At 36.7% G+C, this 24,160-nt stretch overlaps 1 protein-coding gene across 4 annotated transcripts in view; it reads left to right on the top strand.

The window, feature by feature from the left end:
• The window catches only part of EVI5 (ecotropic viral integration site 5), a 61,190-nt gene that overhangs the window by 15,014 nt on the left and 22,016 nt on the right, over nucleotides 1–24,160 (top strand). For 2 of the 4 annotated variants that reach the window (XM_014307460.2, XM_031057879.1), the window contains exons 12-19: nucleotides 1,663–1,716; nucleotides 4,027–4,059; nucleotides 4,622–4,768; nucleotides 11,038–11,172; nucleotides 13,240–13,380; nucleotides 13,895–14,053; nucleotides 15,677–15,823; nucleotides 18,576–18,671. In XM_014307460.2, the coding sequence (XP_014162935.1) occupies nucleotides 1,663–1,716; nucleotides 4,027–4,059; nucleotides 4,622–4,768; nucleotides 11,038–11,172; nucleotides 13,240–13,380; nucleotides 13,895–14,053; nucleotides 15,677–15,823; nucleotides 18,576–18,671 (912 nt within the window). The remainder of the gene's footprint in view (nucleotides 1–1,662; nucleotides 1,717–4,026; nucleotides 4,060–4,621; nucleotides 4,769–11,037; nucleotides 11,173–13,239; nucleotides 13,381–13,894; nucleotides 14,054–15,676; nucleotides 15,824–18,575; nucleotides 18,672–24,160) is intronic. The other 2 variants (XM_031057876.1, XM_031057877.1) reach the window with 2 other exon arrangements.

Below are 24,160 nucleotides of genomic sequence, written 5' to 3'. Positions count from 1 at the left end.
AAGCTTAATAATAGATGCCCTCATTTATCAGAGGTTCCAAATGTGCTGGTTTAGGTGTAGGTGCTCCACACAGGAGGTTTGTATGACACGTGTTAAGATGGACTTCATAGAGTGCACTTGGGTGGCTTGTCTTTGGTTTTAGGATCTTGATTTTTCTTATGGATTGGACCCAAATTGTGGCATCTTCTGTCTGTAGTCACTTTTTCTTTTGGAGCTTTTGCAGTTAATACAGACTGGGGGGAAAAAAGCCAAGCTGCCAGTGGAGTTTATTTTTCCCTTTTTACTAACTGACCTACATCCTGTATGTACCTAATCACTGCATCTTTTTGCTTTTGTGACACAAATAGGCTTTTGATGCCTTTTTTTTCCTACTTCACTTTTTTTTTACAGCATGTTGTTTGATCTGGATTTTCTTCCTTGTGGTTTTAGCCAGTTCTGTGAGAAAAGACAGTGGGAGAAATGATGTGCAAGTGTATTATATAAAACTTTAGTGAGGCAGTTAGGTACAGCCTTCCTTCTTCCTGTCCACCGCTAGTCATTTTGCCTTTCAATGTCAGTTTTTGAGGCATCAGTTCTTCAGAAAAATGACTGTGAGTTGCACCTGGGAGCCCAAAGGTATTAGGAGCCTTTTCAGGCAGTTTGTTACTGCACCAGGCAGTGAGGCAGTTAGTAGCAGCAATACCTGCTGCAACAGCAGCTGAAAACAGATTTGCAGGGCTCAAATGACAGCTCTCTGCAGAACAGGACAGAGTAAAACCATGTGAAAGACAACTGTAACTTTAGATTCTAGTATATTAACTCATTTCAAATCCTTTCTTGATTCTTGCCACCATTCCCCTCTCAAAAAAGGAGAAAGCAAAAAACCTTCCCAAAACAAAAACCATGAAGCCCACCCCAAGAAAAAGCAGCCCAAAATTTGTGCAAAAAACCCCAACCAAACAATGCAGAGCTATCTGTTTCTAGGCTCTGCTTTGGGACATCTGTAAATAATTTCTGACTTAGCAGAGCTTCTTAGCAGAAGAGACTATTTTAGGGGAGATAGAACCATATTTTGAGTTTGCTGTTTAGCCTGGTAGAATAAAGCATTTACTGATCTGATGTCCAATCCCCTCTTCTGAGGGGTACTGATCTCTGTCTGAATGCTGAAATCTACAGGAAGTGCACTTGTAAAGTATAGAGTTCAGTACAATTCTTTCTTACTTCTGGGACATTTGAGGCAATTCTCAGTATAGCCTTACAGGTTAATATAAATTCTTATGAAGGAAACCCTGTAGCTGCCTCATTAGGCTGTCCTGCTGGAGTGCACTGTCATGTCCCTTAACCATGAAGACTTTGACCCTGTTTCTGAAGGGGAGGCTGTCCAGTCTGCTGTGGGTTAAACCTCATGGTTCCCCTGCAGACATACAGCTTTCAGCAAATGCAGCATAGATGCTTTCACATAACATGAGATGTGTTCTTGTTTTTGCTGTACCAAGCTGTTTAAACTCACATTTTGAGCTAGGGCATAGTATGAAAGGATGTTAAGAAGGTCACAAATTATTTTTGTATTTTTACTGATTTTCATGGATGTGATGAGATAAAAATGCTGGTAGTTTGCTTTGCTTTTATCAGACTTTCAATTCATAACTTGAGAAATGGATTTGTGAACTGTTTACCTTCCAGAGGTTACGAACTGAAAATAGACTCCTAAAACAGCGCATTGAAACACTAGAAAAAGTAAGTATGCTGGGGATTAGATTTAATCTGTTCATTTACACTTTATTGACGGCAACTTCATTATATGAAATCAGAATCTCAGAATTATAGTTTACTGTTTTCCTGATAATCTCTGGTGTTTAGTAGCAGTGCTTAGCCAAATAACATGGCTATCACCGAGCAATTAAGGTCAATGCTTTAAATATGCAAAGTTATGTCTGCTTCTTAGTGATTATAAAATCAAACATTTTTACATACTCAGCTTGTGTTGTACTGTTTTCTTTCTGAATTAGAAGCATATGTTCAAAGTCCAGAAGACTCCATGAAATAGTGGACTGGTTGTTTGGAAAAAAGTCATTGTGAGAGAATCCTCAGTTTTGAAAATCTGAAGTTGCTTGGTGTTTTTATGTAGGGGCAAAATGACAGACCTACCAATGACCAGGGGGATGTTGCAGCATTCATACTGCAAACAGGAACACTGCCATTCATTCCTTCTATGTGGTTTTGAGGTTTTGTGGCAATTCTGGGTACCTGGTGCGGAGAATGTTCAAAGACTTATTTCTCTTATGTTTAGTCTGAAGTAGAATTTTGTTAGGTTTTTTTGTAACTGACTGAAACTTCAAAAGTAGACATGAGGACTGCTGTGGATATGTTGCTAACTGTTCTCCAGTGGCCTCTGCTGTATCCTGCTATCACACTTCCTGTGGCAAATTGCATCTGAGCAGCTCTGCTCAGCAGTGAGAGCATTACTGCCCTTCTTAAGCGCCAACAGAGACCATCTTTCAACAAATGGGATTGAATGCTCTTGTGAGTTGCAAACAGTTGTTCATGTTTCATAGGGAAGAAAATGGTAATGTTTCAATTAAGAGTGACATAATTGAAAGATGTCACACTTAGGTTGTTAAACCCCAATGCAGTTTCTTGAGAAGAAGTTGGTCTGTGTCAAATTCTAATTAACTGTTTTCAGAATTTAGTTTGGAGAAGATGCATAGTAAGGGCACATTGTGAAAGTTGTGACCAACAATACAATTTTATGAACACTTTTATTTCTAGTATTGGAGATTTATAATATGAATGGAAAAGAGTAGGCTCTCTTTAAGCTTGAAGCTGTAGTGAATAATTTCAATGACCCTGGTAAATATGTAATAGTTAATACCCTTCTTTTATACTTAACTTGTAGAGGTTTGAAATCTTTTCCTTTTTTAATTCTAAAGTCCAGGATGAACTGCTGCACGCTAGTGCTTTTGCAAATTCTGTGCTTTGAATTTCAGAATTCACCTTCAGATTATCCCAATCTGATTGGAATTAAAACAATTCAGAATTGGAAAATATAATCTATTAATAAGAATTCCTGAAGATCGTTATCACAGTGTTTGAAAAACATCCTAAAATGTGAAAAATACATTAAATTCTTCTGTTGGAAACTTAACTTACTTTAAAAATATTTTTCCTTTACTCAAACCCATCTGATTTAGTTGTGATTTCCTTAGTGTACCTTAACTTCTAAGAAATAGCTCTTATTTACTAGTTTGAACTTGCATTTTAATAAAAGCTTCAAGGACAAAGAAGGTCTGTGAATAGTATTTCTCTGTTGTAGAATGTTCAAAAAAATCGAGTGGTTTCAGGGGTGATAAAGAAGAAATAAACTAAATGCAGCTGCAGGGTGGTAGGGCTTGTCAGTTTGCAGAAATGAAAATTTGTTTTGCAAAAATTTGGCAAGAAAAGAGAATCTATGAACTGCTGAATGAGTCAGTGCAAGAGTTCAGTAAAACAGAACATTAGCTGTCATAGTTGACATTTCCTACTTGTCTGTCAGTTTGTACCATTTAACTGTCCTGCTTCAGCTTAGTGGAAGCTGTAGTTCTGCATGAGTGCCTTGGTGCTTAGTGGAGTTCCCTCTGTGCTCAAATTATGCCTTGTTTCGTGTTGTGGGGGGACTGTAGATCGTGTCCTGCATTTATCTGTTCAATCCCATCAGATAGTTAACTTTGGTAACTTTCATTAATTCAGGAGCAAGCTAGTAAAATAAAAACAACCAGTCTCCTGTAGGTGAATTTTAAATGTTACAGAAATCTGGCTTTGAAACCTTTTTGTATCACAGATGGACTGTGTTAAATCTGTTGCAGAAAAGGTTGCTTCCTGGGATCTTTGGACTGAGTTGCCTTCATTTGTATGAAGAGTTGTTAATTTTGCAATAAGAGTTTGCACAAAAAATGGGTAGAATTTGGGCATTTTCTTTCTATCAACTCTTGGTCTTCTTTGTCACTATTATCAGCCCCTTGTATTTTGGTTTCCCTTTTCCTCATTCCTGTCTGAATTTTTCCTTTGTAGGAAAGTGCTTCCTTGGCAGATAGATTGATACAGGTATAGTCTTTTAGTCTTTTACTGTATGACTCTCTTCCTACTCATAAAAAAACCCAACTGCTTTAATGCATGCATATTTGCATGCTGTATTCTATCATTGCTTTGCTGATTTGGAATAAATACAAAGCTAATACATCTTGCTAGAAACTTGTTTAATTTTGTTTACTAAAAATAGATAAACCCAATACCTGCACGTTATAGTAATTTTCCTAACCTATTGTAATTTTTTTGTACAAATTCCTGTGGCAAATGGTTTCTATGACACTGTATTAACAATGAAATTGAATATTGTGAGCCTCAATCTGTGCATGTACAACTGAGTAATAATGCATGAAAGGAATTTTATTGAATGCAAGTACAAAACTGTGCTTGCTAAATGGATGCTGAACTTTGTAATAAAGTACTAAAGCAGCTGTTTAGTACTACTTGTCCTAAAATTTCTACCAATTGTACTCTGTGTTGTTTGCAAAACCAATCTGATGAAATAAGCAGCTAAGCAACACAAAGGCAGTTTTCCTTGGATTTGTCATCAAGTGCTTAAAAAAATAAATTATGTCCTAAGGGACAAGTGACAAGGGCCCAGGAGGCTGAGGAAAACTACCTCATAAAACGGGAGCTGGCCACCATCAAACAGCAGAGTGATGAGGCCAATACTAAACTGGAGCAAGCTGAGAATACCATCAGGGAGCTCCAGCAACAGCAGCAATGGGTAAGGAGCCTGGCAGCACATCATCTCATTTTTCCCCTTCACATATGTTTATTTTTCCTCATCATTATATGACATAGTCTCTGTGCTGTCTTTGTAAACCCCTGTTCCCTGTGATTTGCATTCTTAAAATTACACAAATTGGATTAAATGAAATTTTGCTCTGTTCTACCGATAGATGAGATTCATAACCCTGGATAGGTGTAAGTTATGAGTTAATTAAGAAAACTAAACAACATACCCACAATGAAACACACCAAGCAAAAAACCCTAGAAACCAACCCAAAACCCTTCCATCACAAAAGAAATACTAACAAAAACCACACATACAACCTCTGATAGCTCTTAATGCTAAGAATCTAGTAATTGCAAGTTGTGTCACACTTAGTACTCAAATTTGAGGATTGATTCACAGTGCCCTTACCTAGTGTATAATTTAAGTCAGTTTCTTTAATGTTAATGTTTCTTCTGTGTACCCATTTTTTGGTTTTTTCTGAGTATGCTAAAATTTACTGCTTGCTGAAGTAGAAGAGTATCATCCCTGATTTTGCAACTACAAAACTTCATTAAAAAGTGTGGGTTTATGGGCATATGGAGCAGGAAAATAAATTTTAGTAGCCTTTTATAGTGCTGTATTTGTGTGCACTCTGTGTTTTAGGTAGTAAAATGTTCAAGACTTCTGACTGTTGCTATAACACTGAAGTTACTTTCCCTAAGACACTTGAAGTGCTCAATATCTTCTCTTTGGGGGAACAGGGGGAAGCAATTTAGCATCTTTACTTGCTGAATAAACTGTGCACTACTAGTGTTGATGTGAATGTCTTCATATTGTTTTAAGTAACAAAACTACTTGTCTGGAGTCTTGGGAATTTCAGGTGTATGAAATAAAATTTACCAGAACTAAGTATATTAGTATATAAGCAGCTCCTTACAAGGTTTCTTAATGTCAGCATGGCAGTTTGTTTTACGTGTCTTCCACCAAAGCTCTAGAAATACCTGTGTCTCATTGGAAGGTAAAGATGAGATCTATTGTTAGACTGAAAAGAAATCACAGCTTAAATGCAACATTCTAGAAATAGTTTATTATATATGTTAATGCATTTCAGTGTAAAAAGATACCTATTTTAGAATAGTTGTAAGAAGTGATTAATGAGCTGTTACTCTCTCATGTGAAGTACTGCTTTTTGTAGAACTTGAACTATTTCTTTAGGGGGAAAAATATGAAGGAATTATGATTAGGAAGATGGGGATGGTCTAGTAATACTTTCCAACATTTTTAGATATATTGTGGTATATTTAGGTGTATTTTTCAAGTGAAATACAATGAGAAGCATTTATAGACTTTTGGATATCCAGCTGTTTTATGCAGCTGTATTGTCTGATTACAATAGTACACGTGCCTTTGGAATGTATTTTCTAGAGGCATCCATGTTAATGACCTGTATGCAATGAAAAGTTATTAGAAGAAGACTAAGATACTGTATTTATTTATTTGTTCGTTGGTGGGAATATGACTTTTAAAGCTACTGCCTTTATGCTGGGGACCTTACTGAGTACCAATGATGGGGAGGCCCGACAGGTTGCCTAGGTGTGGGAACTGATCCTGAGCAAACCTTAGATAACTCTGCATTGCAAATTTGGCTTGGTTGGAGCTGTGGGTGCAGACAGCTGGATAAGTACTGCAGGAGTGGAGAGTAAATGAAATTACATAGCACACTTCCTTCTTTCTGTGCTTGCAGCATTGTTTTCCTCCACTTAAACGTGAACATGGCTGTAGGAAGTTGTCTGTGTGTGTGGAACTGAGACTGTAAATCCATATTGTTATAGACAGATTTGTACCTAATAATGATAATATTTGTGCTGGCTTATTTTGAGGTGCAAGGAATAGCACTGTGGCTTTGAGACCCATCAGAATTAGACAATGTGGTGAAAGAGTTAAAATGGTTTAAGTGAGGAGCGTTTGCGAGCTCTTGCTTCGTCAGTAAGACGTGTAATCGAACAGGCTTTTAACTGTTTCCAAGCATGGGAGTGGGAGCAGCAAATGTAAGCAGCTGCGTGCGTTTCGGGCGCCACCTGGTGGGAATGCGTGGATTTATTTGGGATTTTGGCATTTTACTGTACACTAGTTAATTTTTTTGCCACTTGCTAGTGCCAGTAGCTTTGTTCTTGGCAATACTCCTTTTCAGTATTGTCTTGTGAGTATCTGCTTTAATGTTTTCTTCTCTAATTATTTCAGCTTTGTTTATTTTTAGCAAAAATTATTGCACTGTAAAGCTGTAAATCACTGCATAGTTTCTGTGCTTGTTTAAAGATACAGCATCTATTGTATATATTGTATCATCTACATTTTTTTCAGTCTTGAATTGTCTGTTTCAGCGTGATAAGAAACTGTAATGTTTGGATATGAATCTGAATAGAAATGTATGGAAAGAACTGCCTAAAGGTATTTGCAACAGGCTCTTCTGAACAACACTGTGGGATTAAAAAAACCCCACTGTTTTGTTGGTGGCAAAAAATTATCAAAACGATAGTATTTCTAAGAAGGTTAACATAGCCTTTGTGAAAAGGTCTTTGAGTATTATCAAGGGTTTATGCCCTGTGTTCTATGAGATTGGATAGCATAGGTTGGATGGCTTAAGGATAAGTGTTGAAAATACTTACTGGATTTGTGTCTGAAGAAATTCTCCCCTGCAGCACTTCTGAATCCAGAGGTGGGTAGAGGAGTATTCTTTGATTGAAGCCCAACACCAGAAGCCCAAATTACATACAAGTTCATTTTTTTCCTGTGCTCAGCTATTTATAGTGAGTTTTTAGTTGAACCAGAAAGATTTCATTATGAAGTGTGGAGTCTGCTTAAAGAAGTAATAATTATACTAACGAATGATACTAACGTCTCTTTGGCTTGCCCGGTCTTTAAAAGTGGAAGCTTGCCAAAGTCATGGTGTGTTACCAAGTGATTAAGAGGGAGGTGGCTTCTTCCTCATACTGCTGGTAAATTGAGAACTGCATAGAGGAAGTTTTGCCTGACTTGAACAAAATACAGTTTTCTTTTGAGGCATGCTAAGAGCAATGGTGTTTGAGGAGTTAGTTAGCCTGTTGTAACTTACTCCTGACAATGATGTGCTGAAGGTTTTATTCTCTGTTCTTTTCCCCCTTGTGTTTCTAAATGAAAGGAGTAGCTTCTTGCTGGATGTAAACGCCTCCAGAATGCAAATCTTGTCTTTCCTTGTGACAGTGTAATTGTCTATGATTACCCAGTTCATCAGTCTGAATGCTTTAAAATTGAATCTGATAAATTGGAAGCTAATCAAGCTAAAATTAGTTCACATCTTATTTTTAAATAGGCTCTTCAGCTATATTATGTGAAGATAGAATTTTAATTGACTAAGCATTCAGATGGAAGCATATGCATTTTGCAAGGTAATTTATAGTGATGTATTTGGTTATTGTTACAGCAACTTCATAATGCATAGTTTCTTTTCAGGAACTCATGCTAAAATGACTGATAATAATTAAGAACATAGTAATTGATATTGGGAATATATGATTGTAAATGAGTGTTGCAACTTTATGAAAGGCTTCACTTTATTTTACAGTGTAATAATATAATAGTATAATACTGTGTTCTGATTTGCAACAAAAAAGCAGAAAATAAGAATACTGTATTTAGGGAAGTACTACAGTTACTGCTCAAATGTATAAACAAAGTTAGCTGTGAGCTGCTGAATCATCTGTTAAGTGCTCTTCAGTATAGTGTACTGGAGTAACATGGTGTAATTATATCTGTCATCAGCCAAAATAATATTTGGTATGATCGTGTTTAAGAAAAGTTGGGTAGAATTAAGTCCAGTTGTATGAACCCTGGCAAGGACTTGTTTCTTTTAGAATTAAGTGGCTGTGGAACTACAGTTTTAGTCCTTTATGTTACTTATGTCTCTTCAACATAGGCAAGAAAGTCTTACTGTGGTTAAAATGTTTGGTGCCTGGAAATCTGTATTTGCATTGTGGCTTTTGTCAGAAATTCTAGGGCTTAAGGCAAGTATATAAAAGCAGATCTTTTTCCTACAGTCAATTTAAAAGTAGTTTTCAAACGCTGTTTTAAATATAAACTTGTGTTACTTTTATATACTAAATTATTGAAAATGTGCTTTGTTTTACTAGGTAACAAAATGCACAACTTCTAATTTGTGAGTCTTGATTTCTTCAGTCTGTTTTGGTCTTGGCTGGGGTTTTTTCTATATCAAAACTTGATTTAGAGTTTGTTGTGGCTGAGTAAATAAGTACTCCTAATGTATTCCTTAGGCAGGCAAAATCTTAAGACAGATTTAAAGAAGTCATGACTTGTGCTTGAAACTGGATTAATCATGTTTCTTACATTCTCCATCACTAATTATTTGATAAACATCAATTAGATTTTTAAAGAATATACTTACATTATTGCAAAATCAGCATGTATTCAGTTCTTCAAATCTGCTGTTTTCTCTCAATGTCCTGGAGAACATTGCATTTGCTCTTATTCCATGTGTATCACAGACAGAAATCTGGAACATAAAATGTAGAGTCCATCTAAGTTGCTGTGTGTATCGTGGGATGAACCTGTACAAACAGCCAGGGAATAGAAAAGAGTGGTTGCTTTTTCTCTGCCTCTGCATGGTGTTACATGTGGTACTTGTATTGCTACATGATGTGAAGCAACTGTAGAAATGAATCAGCGTTGTCCACCATCCTCCTCATTACACTCAAATCAGATCTGCCTCCACTGCTTGCTGAGGCAAGAACACTGTGTGGGTTAAAAAGACTATGAATTCAAGTAGTATTGTATAAAGGAAAAATTAGTATTAATGTACAAGGATCATAGTGTATCTGTGTTCCACGTGTGTTCACATGCACACAGTATGCTGAGGGCTTAAGTGGGCAGTGTCAATGACACTAAAAACTGCCTGCCTGAGCTGCCTTTGCCTTTTAATGCTTTGTGCATATCCCCTCCATTACAGCTTACTGTAGGCACATATATACAAGAAATACAGTAACACTAAGAGTAGAGTGTACATTTTGAATTTGGATTGTACTGTAAGTCTCAACAAAAGGTTTAATTGGCATGCAGAAGTATAAAAGCAAAAAAAAATTTCCTTGACTGTATAGTTACATTTAAATTCTTGTTTTGTCCTGTTTGCCTTTTATTTATGCATAAAAAGTCGGAGTGTCGCACCCTAACGGAAGCATGTGGAACTGAAGACTTCTGTTCATTTTTTTACTGTTTTTTAGATGCAAACTATGATGAAACTTTAGATGAAATTGTTTGATGCAAACATAATGTAAGACACAGCTGTATCTTTAGTATAATGAATAATCTTATAAAAGTTGAATTGTTAATTAAAACTGAATCTATGAATCCAAGCATAGTACTTATATTTCACAATGTAGTTAATGACACCAAAAATAAATTATTTTCCTCTAAATGTAATTTTCAGGGTAGCTATGTAAACACAGTAAATAAACAACTATACTTTGAGGATTTCAATGCCCACTTTTTTCTTCAATCAGAAATTTAAAGGCTGGTTTAGGTTGGTGTTGCCTATCAAGCAAGTTTGACATCTGTCAAACTGACAGGTCATTTTAAAGTGACCCAGGAAAGAAATAAAATGTATTTTTTAACTATTGACTGGGGGGAAAAGTTAAGAGAGTCTTTTAAATAGAAGTGCTTCAGTTGGATGTATCTGAATCTCAGAAGGAATATATAGTGTGTGAGCAAACGAGACCCAAGAGCTGGAGTGAAGAAAAGGGCAAACCCAAGTCATTGTGCATTGAAGCATGTGTAGTTTTTTTTAAAGCCAAGATTATGGAAGGATTCTGTTGAATTGGAGTTCAAGTGAAAAAGGATTGAGTGATACTTGTACAAATCTTGTAATTAGTTAGTGTTTCCCAAACATCTTTTTCTGCAGATCACAAAATAATCACAGATGGTTTGAGACTCTTTCAATTTGGTTGACAATGAGAGAAAAGTGTGAGTTGCTGCTTGTCAGTACTGGTAGGGGTCAGTTTTGTCAGACACATTTGGCTGTGTGGAGGTGCAGTTGTTTGAGAGATGGAGCAGTAGGGATATGTTTGTTAGCAGTCTGGACTGACATTAATAGACTTGTATATGGTAAGCACTTATGCTGGTACTCCTGATATTAAACATTTGAATGTACTTGTCCCACCAAATCTGGTATATAAAACCCCTTTCAAACAATCTGTACTTCATACTAAACATATTTCTGCAAACTTTGTAGCATAAATGCAGTTCACGATACAGTGAAGACTTTGTGCTACAGCTGGAAAAAGAGCTGGTCCAAGCCAGGCTGAGTGAAGCAGAATCCCATTGTGCCCTGAAGGAGATGCAAGATAAAGTTCTAGAGATGGAAAAGGTAAATCAAACCAGGACCCTCTATACAGAACAGCACTAGAAACAAACTACAGGTCCCTGTCATTCCTAACAAGCAGAACTATGCTCTAGAACCTTCTCTTCTGTGCTTCTGTGACTGCAAGATGCTTTTCAAACCTGAAAGTACAACAATAAAACCAAGGTCTGTGCAGGGAAAGATTTGTGAATAACTGATCACTTTTCTTCTATTCCTGAAGCCTGCTGTAGTAGAAAACTTGGATTCTGGTGAAGTCCTGACAGGAAACATCAATTGTTTCAAAATTATATCCTGCAACAAGAGCAGTGGGCTTAGAGAGAGCATTGAGTCGATGTGAAACTAAATATTTTGGAAGGAGAAGAAGAATGGGTTCAATATTACCATTCCCATTATGGGCAGGGAAAGAATCCCTTATTCCTTCACTGCTCAGTATCAGAATCTCTACTGTTTTTTGGGTGCCATGCTAGCTTGGAAATTATTGATGCCAGAGTTCAAGCTGTACTCAAACCTACTGTCAAACATTTACCATTCTTTGAAGCAAAGTTTAACTGCAAGATAAAAAAAGACCAAAAAAACAACAACTGACCTGATAAAGCATGCTTTTCAGATCCTGTTGTACTGACTTTGGAATTAGTTTCCTTAGGAAATTTTAATGAGCTATATACCCAGGCTTTGTGGCTAATTAGATTAACCCACTGAGTCAAGATTTATTTTTTAGTTATCTGATGGGCTTAGTGTTAGTAGTGTGGTAGTTTTTACTGTATTGACCATTGGTAAGAATTCAGGATATAAAGTATTTTTCAAAATTCAGGAGACTACTTAATCTTCATCAGCATGGAGACAGCATACAATGAAAACTTATCTGTGAAGAAAAACTGGAATAGTGGGATTCGTTCCAGTGCACTAGACAAACTCAGGCATTCAGTAATATTTCAGTGTGTTGTAATGAATTTAGGCACATGAGAAAGTGGCTGGAATTTAGGCACATGAGAAAGTGGCTGAAGTCCCTCAAATTCCTCCAGTGGAGCTCTTTACTGCTGGTAGTGACGAGTCGTGTAATCTGGGGAGCTTCTGCTGAATAACCTGAGACTTGCATGGCCACAATGACAGTGCCATGAACGTTCAGAAACAAACCCTCTCATTTCCTGTATTTGCCAATACTCAGATCCCAAAATTCCCATGGAATGCTAATCCGTGGCTGTTGTGCTGTGTTCTGTTAATGTTAATCAGGTGCTTTACTCAACTCTCAAGAAAACATGACAGCTGTCACAGTATTATACATCTGCAAAACCACTCAATTTTGCTGAAAACAACTACAGGGAAATAAAGTGATGAAGAACAGTTCAGCTTTGAATATTTGGTGACCAGTGATTTGTTGCAGGGATATTGTAGACAGCCTGTCCATTTTCTTCCCCTCTTGTTTTTCTCCCACATTTCCATCATTAGAATTTCGTCTCTGTTATGCTTTTCCTGGTGTTTTCATGTTTTCTGTTTAGCCTTCTCTCACCTTTCTGCTTTTTCCTCATGTGTCTTGCACTGTTCATCTCTAAGACCTCTTGACTGGTTGTTGTTTATAAATATTAACAGATGGTTCCTTTGTCAGCATATCTGTTCTCCTTTTCAAAGGCTGATGACCTACTTCCTAAAAAATGAATTTCCATTTATTATTTTTCCTGTAAACCTAAATAAAAGTTTTAGTTTTAAGGTGTAATTTCAGTTCACTGTTGCTTTACTTTTTATCAACTAGATCAAAACCTTCCAGATTACTCTCCATATTCTGATAGTGTGTTCAAATATTGTAAATGTAACATTTTGTTAGGGATACCATTCAGGGAAATCTTGAGGTAAGACTACCTAGAACTACTATCTTATAATTTTTTTTTGTAGTTGGCAGTTGGAAGTTATTTATACACACAATATCCAGAAGCTTAGATTGCTTGATGGTTTTTATTTTGCAGAGGATGTGTACTTAAAGTTCTCGTAGTTATTTTTACATGTCTGTGTTCTTGGACTGGGTTTCACTAAGCACCATTTTATTCAAATACATATTTAAGAGGATGGTCCTTGTTGCAGAGGAACAGCTCCCTCCCTGATGAGGAAAATGTTGCCAGACTACAAGAAGAACTGATTGCAGTAAAATTAAGAGAAGCAGAATCTTTGATGGGTCTCAAAGAACTCAGACAGCAAGTCAAAGATTTGGAGGAACACTGGCAGGTATGGGCTGCCCTACAATTTTATGAATTTTTGTTTTCAGTGATAAAGCATAAGACTATAAAATGTTGAGATACTGAGATCAAGTAGAAACTAATGATTATCAATCAAACTGCTGAGGTGAGAAAATCCTTAAATTCGGCTGTCACAAGAAACTTAACTTCAAAAAATATATTAGAGATTGGTGCCTAGTTGCTATAGATGGCAGAGGGCCTGTGCTACCAGCTAACTGTAATGGTAGGAGGGAAATACCTGATCAGTACTCCTACTTTGCTGCATGTTAAAAAGGGCTAGAAATAGACAAAAGTCTCAGGATATACTTGCGGTTCACTGACTTAATGTAGTTGGGAATTAATGTGTTCAGTTTTTTAATTGTCTGTTCTTAAAACCAGTATGTTTCCATGGGATCAACAGGGGAACTCTAGCTATTTGTCCTCATATAACTGAGACCTTAGATGAAGTAAGGAAACACCAGGAATGATTGGGCATTGCCAGCAAAACCATGCTGTTTTTCTAGCGTCACCTAGCTCGTACCACTGGAAGATGGAAAGATCCTCCCAAAAAAAATGCAGTGAATGAGCTCCAGGATGAGCTGATGACAGTGCGCTTGAGAGAAGCAGAAACCCAGGCTGAGCTGAAAGAGACCAAACAAAGAATGATGGAGGTGGAGACACAGGTATGTTATTGAACACTGGGATGTGTGAATTGAGCTGGATGTTGGCAGTTTGCTGTTACATAGTAGATACCTGCTGCTGATGATCTTCACTATCTACAGGCAGGACCTCAGTTCCAAAATGTGGGACGTTTTTACTTCTGTTAGACGGGGATGGGAGAATCTAGTGCATACAGTCCAACTTGAATGTCTCTTCTTCAATCTTTTCCAGAATTATGCTTCTTGAATTTCTAATTTGGATTAGTTGTTAGACACTGAATGTGTGTGCATCTTAAGTCATTAAATCTTAACAGGTGTAATAACAACAAAAGTATTTTTAAGGTGTTTTAAATTTCACAAATCTGATTGGCAGTTCTGATAATAGTAATATTTAGCTGGCAGTGTGTGCTTTCTTTTTATGACATTTGTGATTGATTTTCTGCTGAGGTCCTGAATCTGGTTACTAAGCTGGAGATTCAGCAAAGCAGCTGTGTATTGGTCAGGAGTATTTAGCACAAGGTTTGCCTTTAATGTGCCAGAATAGAAAAGCATGGGTTATGGCTGCTGAGGTTTCTGCAGAAAAGACACTCGTACCTTGAATGCTGAGATTGTATAGCTAGGGAATAAGTTGCTAAGCACCTGAAATGAAAATGCACTAAAGTGGCGAGTTCATATTGTAGTAGTAAACTTTCACTCAAGTTAATAAGCACAATGTGCTGATGATTGAGAAGGATTTGTGTGAGGCTTCTAAGAAATCTTCCCATGAAATACCTGCTAAATATTACATTTTGAAGGAGACCTATGCATCCACAAAACTAAACAAACAACAGCTTTACTTGAAAAGGTTCAGCAATTCCAGAAGCCAGGAGAGCGTGTAAGGATGTGCTATTGAAGATAGATGAAGCAACTGCAAGGCATATGAAGGCTTCTTTCTGGCAGAGGCACCACTTCGTCTATACCAACTGAATGAGTTTCCTCTTGCCTTACTTTAAAAATTTTAAAGTTTTTTAAAATTTTCACTGACGTGCCAATATTGTTTTGGTCAGTAGGGGGCGTAGAGATCCTGCTGTTTGGCTCACATGTACTTGGGTGCCTCTCACTTCAGTGTTACACATGGAGTCTTTGTATGTGCTTAGGCTGTTCAGCTGTCATCTGAGAAAAATGCCATTCTCCTGGTATGGTGTGCACAGCTTCAGGTACAAATGCTGTGACATGTACTTGTGCACTGATCTCAACTAAGGTGCCACATTGCTTTCAGGAATTCACTGGGCAGGGAAATGTGCAATGTCAGTATTTCCAACATACCTGATCTTTCCTGGATGCATAGTGTAGTTGGGATACAAGTTCACAAAATCTGCCTTACCTAGGCAACAAACTGGGAAAAAGAGATCTACTGGAGTGTGGTGGAGCTTTGCAATAATGTTCTTACAATGAGTCATCTGTTCAAGAACAATTTGAATATCCTGGTGATAAGCAAAACGTTATGCAGTCTCTTCTGATTACCCTTGGAAAACGTTGAATGCTTTTTCATGAAAAGCTTTTTATGGTAGATCATCTCTAAGTCTGTTTTGTCAGACTTCAGGGAGTTAGATTAATATCCTTTCCTTAACATGTATTTTGTTTCCTTTTTTTGGCCATACATTTCAGAATCAGATCAATAGTAATCACTTACGAAGGGCAGAGCAGGAGGTTACCAACCTACAGGAGAAGGTGCAGTACCTTTCTGCACAGAACAAAGGACTCCTGGCTCAGCTGAATGAAGCAAAACGTAGACAAGCAGAGATTGAATGCAAGGTAAATGACATCCTGAAAAGAATATTTGTGTGCTAATATATGTACATTTTAGTCTAGTCTGCCATTATTGGATAAAATTGTGTCTTAACTGAGAAGCATAAATCATAAAACCAAAATTCTTTTTACTGATTTTGACAATATCATTTTGAATTTACTATCTCACAAAAACCACTTGAGGTTTTGACAGAGCTGCTTCTTTGTGGTCCCACAAAGATAAACATTTACTTTAGAGCATGGTTCTACCGAGAAGAGTGTCTGTGTATAATATAAAAAGAGTCCTCAGCAACAGGTTTTCATTTTTTTACTGTCTTGCCAGTTCCATTTGTTTCTAGTGGGACTTGAACATACGGTCCAGTAAAGAAGTAACTTCTGCTGACTCATCAAACTCCATCACAAGCTTTTAGGAAAAAAGACACTGACTCTTAACTAGAAGAAACTACTTCTACTGACTTTCTTGTTTGCCTCTGGTTTCCTAAGTACTATTTTTTTACTACTGAGATTAATTTTACCGATTTTTTAAAATAATCATAATCTTGGTGATGCCTTTTTGATATAACCCATAACTTACTTTGTTTGATTAGTTTTTGATACTGAAGGTGCTCATTAATCCCTAAGAGATTGAGGATTGAGACTGTGTAATCAATATTCTGGTTTTATGTTGACTGTGTAAAGAGCAATATGTCTTTAACCTGATTAATGAGTTAGTACACATAAGTATTCTCAATGGGATAATACATTTGTAGAACAGTGTTCTAGCATGGGCTCTAGAAAAGTGTGACAGTAATAGACAGGGCACCATACTCTTTAGAGTCATACTCTTTAGAGATTCTGTGAAATTCTGAAAGTGGCTATGGTGAATAGCCAGTGAAGTATCTTCACTGACATATCCTAACATTAGATCCTGAAACTTGTTTTGCAGCTAATAGAAAAAATTACAATTTATCCTGTAAGATGTTTTACAAGTAGTATTTGATTATATATCAAAACCAACAACAGTTATTCCTGATTTGTATTAACTGATGTTGGATTATTTTTTTCTTCTCTTTTTTTAAGTTGTTTGAAATCATGCACTAGTTTTATTTTTGTCTTGGATAGGTAGCAATATTTCTACTATCTCAAAAAGTATATATTTAGGTTTTCAACTCCAAATATATGCATAATAAACTGGTATGTTATTTCAGGAGCTTGTATTTTTCTTTTAAAAGATATCTTGAAATGCTTAAGAAGAAATTAAATTTTTTATAGCCAGCTGCATCTCATACCGCATGTATGGCAACTGTTTTTGCCACAGGTGTGTATTATGTTTTTCCCTTTTTTATCTGACTACTGCTTCTACAGCAAGGACTCAATTTGAAATTTTTTCTTGAAACTCACCACTGATCTTTCTAATCAGTTATGCTAAAGAATTTACAATTTAAGGTTTGTGCCCCTACCCAATCTTGTCTTTCCTACCATATCAACTTCTGTGGTAATTACTGAGAACATGCTCTGTTTCAGAGATAAAGCATCAGTGCCATGTAGAGCCGCACTATTTACTCATCTCTGATGCCAAAGTCAAACCAAGCCAGTCTTTCCTTCAGCTTTCAGTTAAATACATGCAATCCTGTGGACTTGTCGGTTTGGCTTTATTTAAGCAATCATGCAACAGAATTTAGCAAGAATGGCTAAACTTTGTCTAGCACATGATAGATTTCTCTGAAATGGGCTCCACTGATTACAAGTGCAGTTAATTAGGTCCTGTAGATTATATACCTCCATTACAGGAATATTTAAAAAAGGAACCAAAACCAAACAAGTAGCATGTTTAGAAGTAGCTCCTGTGGATAAGCTTTGATATGTTTGATTTTATTTTAACTGTACTGTCTAATGAAGGGTGATTGAGTACTGTTTGTTTGAAGCACACATTAAAATAACTGAAGTACTGGAACTGATTTGCAGTAAATACAGTTTAGTTACACCAGTCTGCTATAAAAGTAGGTGTACCTGAGCCTAATCTATCTCTTCCCCAGAGCTGTTTGCTCTTCAGATAATTAGTATTGCTCACTTATTATCTAACGCTGCTTTCTCTCTGTGGTTGTACCAGGCTGCTGACAATATTATATTGTTTTATGCTCTGAAGTCTTGAGAACTTGCCTCATGAAACTGGACATTTTTTTCTCTCTTTTTCAAACTCAAATTACCTATCATTTATAGACAGACTAGTAGGTTAAGCTTACAGTGGGAGGCCAATTGTAGGTTACATGCATTAGTATTTTATTCTAAAATGTCTTTGTTATATACTGTGACTAAGATAGCTGGACTCAATGAGGTTGAAAATACATTTGCTTTCGTATTTAATTTATTTTTTAGGACAAAGGAAATTATGAAATAAGTAGCTCTTGTGTAGCTTTGCTGTTTCTCTATATAGAAAGTCCAAAATTAAAGCATGAGCTGGTTTCTTTTATAATGTTGATTCTTTTTCTTAATTTACAGTATAATATTTCTGGGAAATAAGACAGTTGTTTCCTGGACCTTGAAGCTGATAACAGCAAGTTTTCATATCTGCACAGATTTTTTTTAAAAATTAATATACTTTAGAGTTTATATTAGATTATTGCACACTCCTCCTATGAGTTAAAATTAAATTTAAGTTCTTTAGAATAGTGGTAGTTTGCAGAGCGGTCTATTTTCTCAGGATTTTGAGTAAAAGCAGTGCACAGTCTTTAATCAGCTAAACTGGTACTAGTTAGCTCCCCTTTGTGACTTCTTTCAGAGTAAAGAAGAAGTGATGGCAGTACGGCTCCGTGAGGCAGACCGCATTGCAGCTGTGGCAGAACTCCAGCAGCACATTGCTGAATTAGAAATCCAGGTAACTAGTGATGGCATTAGATGTCAAACTTGATACTATTAGATTTTGTACTTTGTGAGTTTTTTTCTTCCTCTGCTGTGTTTCTTCATTAGCCTACTGTGAATACAAGACACTGCTTTGCCAAGTGGGATAATGCTGTATTGCTGAATTCCTGTCCAAGCAAAGCCTTAAATGTAACTTGGGCACATACCTGTGAGCTGTTAATAATTCCTTTTGTACAAATACCATGTTAAAGGCAGCACTATTTTTAACTCTTGACTTCTGTTTTGTTTTTTTTCCTTGTAATTGGTACTTCTTACCAATTAATAGATGAGATTGAAAACATCCTCTGTCCAAAAATAGATGCATACAATTTTGATTCCAGCAACCATTTTTTTCTGTGCTTACTCTTCTGCTATGATCAGTATTGAAGGATTTATTGTAAAACTCTAACTCCCTTCATGTGCATTTTGAAACCAGAAATATTTATTGCTACCACGTCACTGTAGGATCTCAAGATGTGTCCTTTGGCCTCTATGTTGTTCCTTACACTTTCAGTTCCTTTTGGAGCTTTCACCATCCCATGAACTTGCTGCTCCCTCAATGAGAAAACCTGAGATTGCTGTGCTTTACATTTTCTTGGCTTTGGGAAATCATGATGTCTTACTGTAGTCTGACCTTTCTACAATCATATACGTTTGTCCTGTCTGAATTCTGATGCAAAGCTTTTCTTGGCTATTTTTATTAAGTTACAATCTAGTTACTCTCTGGTTTACTTTTTGTTAAACCTGGTGTTTCTATTGTGTTTCTTCCCTCTGAAATCTTTCCTTGGAGGTGATGATTTTATTATATTGTTTCAAAGTCACCTTTTCCCTATGATTTCTTAACTAGTTCTATCTTTTTCATCTCTTCATATATGGAATGTGCACATAAATTTCATTGAGCTTGCATAAAGAATTTTTGTTATATTTCCTCTAGTGCAGCAGGCACTAAACTTATTGAAAGTTAAAGCAATCATTTCTTTAAATCATATAATGCTTAGATAATGCTGTGATCTGTACATTAGAAATACCTAGATAAGTATGGTAAGCATTGCATATGAATAATTTATCATCTAGTAAGATAACAAGAGAGTAGCTGAGTTAAGGTCAATCTTCTGCTCAAACTGACATTTAAAAAAAAAGAGGGGAAGTTTAAAGGTTACTTCAAACAATGTGATTTAGTAGGTAAGAAGTGAGTACTCATTTTACATTATTTTTACTTTAGCACAGACTTCAAATGCCATCCTGCTTCCATTATTTGATAGATTCACATCTCTCAAAATGTAGTCAGTATCTTATGAAATGGTAAATCCCCTAATGATCAGTTGGGAATTTTTGGATAGCTGTCACACAATTCAAATTGTGTTAATTTTTAGTGTAAATACATCTGACTTGGTTTTCTGTTGTTTAACTGATCAAACTGTCCATACTCCATCATTTTATTGCTCTCTCCTATTCCCATTCCATATTTCTGCTGAACTTAGGGCTTCCAGAATTGCATGTGGATTTTTATACCTTGTCATGAGACAGAAAGAACTGCAGGAATATAATCTATTTTATGACTCCAGCTAATACATCCAAAGATCACACTGTTACTATTTTGTCATTATTTTGCACTCTCTCAGGTTCAGTTGTTTATCCACATCATCTCTCCTTCCTTTTCACAAGTACTACTTTGCACAATACAATTTTTAGTTATGTTTTTATTATTTGTTTCCTTCCAAAGTGCACTTAAGTCCCAGTCTTTATGGTATTCTCAGATTATCACCTGTTAATGATTTCTTGAGTTTGATCTCAGTAAAATTCTTGATTTTCTTCACAAAAGTGAGAGTGGCTGGGCTTTCTCTGTATAAAGTGTGGAGTATGAAGTAATTTTGTGGCTGAGTTCATTTGATGAGTTTACACTGTTAGGCTTTTGGTGACATCTGATCTCAAACACTAGCAGAAAAGATAAATTCTTCAATTATGAAATACAGATTTTAGGTGTGAACTTTATAGTATTTTAAACACATAATTTAGCAGAATAAATTATGCTAATGTTAATTTATTTATTTTTGACTACTTGAACTGCTTTTATCGAACTGTGGTAGATGTCTGGGTTTTTGTAGAAGTCTAAGCAGGTATTTTTCGCCAGTGTGTTTTGCCAGCAAATATGAAACTTATGATCAAAACTTCCTTTTTGGATACTCATGCTCAAAAGCCTTTGAAACACCTGCACCAAAAGAAATGTAAAAATGAAGTTGGAAATCCTGAATTCCCAAAGCTTGTCAACCATAAAACATGCAATTGATAATAGGGTTTAAACAAAAGTGAATTTTAAAGGAGATTGAAAATCTAGATAACTTCTTCATCACTGGAGAAAGAGCTGCCTCCCACTCTCTTCTGTTCAGCTTGTAATCAGGTGACAGCTGTAATTGCTGTCACCTGATGTGGGGAGCAGAGGCCCTTTTAATCAGAACTTGCCTTAATGCTTGAAACGCAGTATTTTATACCAGAAAGACATTTAGCCAGTCTTGGAGAATAGGCACCAGGATTAAAGTACAGATGCACAGTGCATCACAAATAGGTCTGCTTGTCAAGCTGTTTCAAAGCTGATAAAAATGAAGGGAGGAAGTTAACCTACCACATAACCTTCCCCTTTTTTCTGAGGGGGGTGGTGCTTTTCTAAGAAGTTCAAGGGATTCATTGCCGAGTCCACATGGGCCATAGCAACACTTAACCTAAATTGCAAGGTTTTCTTTTAAAAGTTTATGTAGGTGTAGGTGCAAGACAGTGATGTTAAATTTGTAATGCAGAGTATCACTACTCCCACATAAGAACTGATCTGACATCACACACACATGCTAGATTTAAATCACAGTTTCTGGGTCACTCTTTAGTTTTGGTTAGTAATAATGACAGGGGTGGCGAGTGAACTATCATTCAATAACAGATGTAATTCTGCAACAAGTTGTCAGTTTATGTTGTTAAGAAGTTATTTCTCAATATATTCTAAATGTCACTTGGTCTTGTTTGAGCACTCAGTTCATGATGCTGAGCTTTTAAACTTTTGTGTAAGTATATTGAAATGCAATGAGTTGTCCAATACATGATGGATATTCTAGGTCTTTCTTTGGACTTTCTGTGCAAAAATAGTACAGAATTGAAGTATAACTGAAGTTTAATTTATTTTGCACATACCTGAGCCCCAGAAGTGACAAAGAAAAACCCTGATGTTATAACCCTGTTATATGGAAACAAAGGTTTACTTTGTCAGCATTTGTTTACTCCTCTATCATGTCTTTATTTTTCTCTCACTTGCCAGTGCAGCTTATGTTTGGAAGGTAAACATAGAATCACAGAATGGCTTGGATTGCAAGGAATCTTGAAGATCTTTTTCCAACCTCCCTGCCATGGGCAGGACAGCTTTCCCTAGACCAGGTTGCTTCACCATCCTCACACTAAAGAATTTCTTCCTAATATCCAATCTCAATCTACCCACTTTCAGTTTAAAGCCATTCCCTGTTGTCCTGTGACTCCCTCTGCAGCTCTCTTGTAGCTGCCATAGGAAAGGGCTTCAAGGTCTCTGAAATGAGCATACATAGTTGTTTCTGGTTGCATATGGGCAGCCCTGCTGGTCCACTGATGTTGCTTTAGTTTTTTAAGTTTTTCCTGACAGTAATTGAAAGAAGAATAGAAAAGTTCAGGCAAGGTTAAATCAGTTGCAAGCTGCAGTCACTCAGCTGCCTAGGGTGAGGAGCAGTAGGCCAGTGGAAGTGTAGGCAGGTTGAGGAAGCAGAGTGGGGCAGCTGTAGCCTCTGCTTGGCAGCTTAATTCCTTTCCCTCCATGTCTATGCGGGCTGGTGACTGTAGTATCCTCATAAAATTATCCATGGCTGGGTTGAGTTGGGCAGTATAGAGCATGCTTGCAATATGAAAAACTAGTTTTGCATCTGAGTAATCTTAAAGCAAAAAATATCCATAAGAATTAATTCTTCTTTTGGTTAGGTTGATCTGGACAGACAGTAACATCACTTCTTCCTGCTGTGTTTCCTGGCAGATTCAGAGAATTTTGTCACATTTACCCTATCTCTAACCCGGTCAAAGCAGCTTTGAGAGCAACTGTAAAGGAAATCCATGATTGTGCTAGTAATCTCTCCACAGCTTAAACTTTTAGCACTATTTCTGTAGAATGAAGCCTTTCTGTGACCTCTGTTTAATAACTTTTCCAAGTACTGACTGTTCAGTAAAGAAATTGTTTCCATCTTTTCAAATTACAGGAAACCCTTTTTTTACTCTTATCAACAGTGGTGTGTGATGTTAGTGATGTGTTTTTTGAAAGTCTAAAATGAGTCACTGTAAAGTCACTGAAAGGACACTAGTTACTACATCTACCCTTCTGAACATACTTAATTTACATTTTTAATGCAGTGTCTTTTGCCACAAAGTAAGAATTTTAAAGCCTCTCCTGAAAAGAGGCTGAGGCAAGTTGTTACCAAGGAAATATTTCTAAGTCAGAAAAGATCAAATTAAGGGTGTTAGGGAAACATCCCATCTTCCAGTCATTTTTAAAGATGTAAAGATGTTATCTGAGGAACAGATGTTTTTTTTCTGTGATTTTAAGTTCACAGTTATTAAAATGAAAACAACCCTAGATGTTTTCTTATTAGTTAAAACAGCTTATTTTCTTATTGATGTGTATTTCCTTTCCTATCCAATGTGATAATTGAGTGTTTTAGAAAAGTTGTACTCCTCTTGGGATGAAACACCTGCAACTGGAATTTGATCAGACTGATCTTCTGTGTCTTAAACTTTGATCAAGCGGCAAAAGCCAGCTTAAGGCCTCCAATGTTTTTCAGGTGCTAAACCCTTTTTTATTATGAGTACTAAACTTGATTTTGGGAGGCCGTTACACAGTAGTGGTTTCAGGTATTTTAAATCAGCTTTTTTTTAAGCAGTCTGTCCCTGTACTCTTGTGTTGCCAGCTATACATCCTGGCCTGATGCTAAATGAATTTGAAAGGTTTCCATATGTTCAGGAGTTCTCAGTAGCATCAGGTGGCTTTTTGAGACTAGCTGTTGCTTCTTGGCAAGATGCTTTTTTCTTAGAAAGCCAGACAAAAGAGGATTGAAGTGTGATATGAAAACCATGATTCTCAGCTGATAGTTTTTGGTGGACAGAGTTTTTGCTCATTTTAAGGAGAAAATTTTTGGAGTGTAGATTTTTCTTCTGAGGAGCTCTCAGTGTAACTCTTGGTATGCACTCAAGTACAGTCACTGTACTACTTCACAGCAGGATGAGAGAGGTGAGAGCTTCCAAAACTGTGAAGGGGCCTGAGTTCTGTTTTAGCAGCGGGTTTTTTTGATCTGTAGAGCTCATTTCCTGCTTGGCTGCCCATGCTACTCCCATTATACACGCAGTCTCTGGGGTAGGGGGTTGGACTGTGGATTGGCTGAGTACACTGCTACGAGCACCTGTCCCTGGGGTGGA

The sequence above is a fragment of the Geospiza fortis genome, unplaced genomic scaffold (assembly GCF_000277835.1).
Source record: "Geospiza fortis unplaced genomic scaffold, GeoFor_1.0 scaffold403, whole genome shotgun sequence".
In the NCBI taxonomy this organism is placed as follows: domain Eukaryota; kingdom Metazoa; phylum Chordata; class Aves; order Passeriformes; family Thraupidae; genus Geospiza; species Geospiza fortis.
The sequence above is the reverse complement of the archived record's forward strand: the minus strand, read 5'-3'. Positions and strand labels throughout refer to the sequence as shown.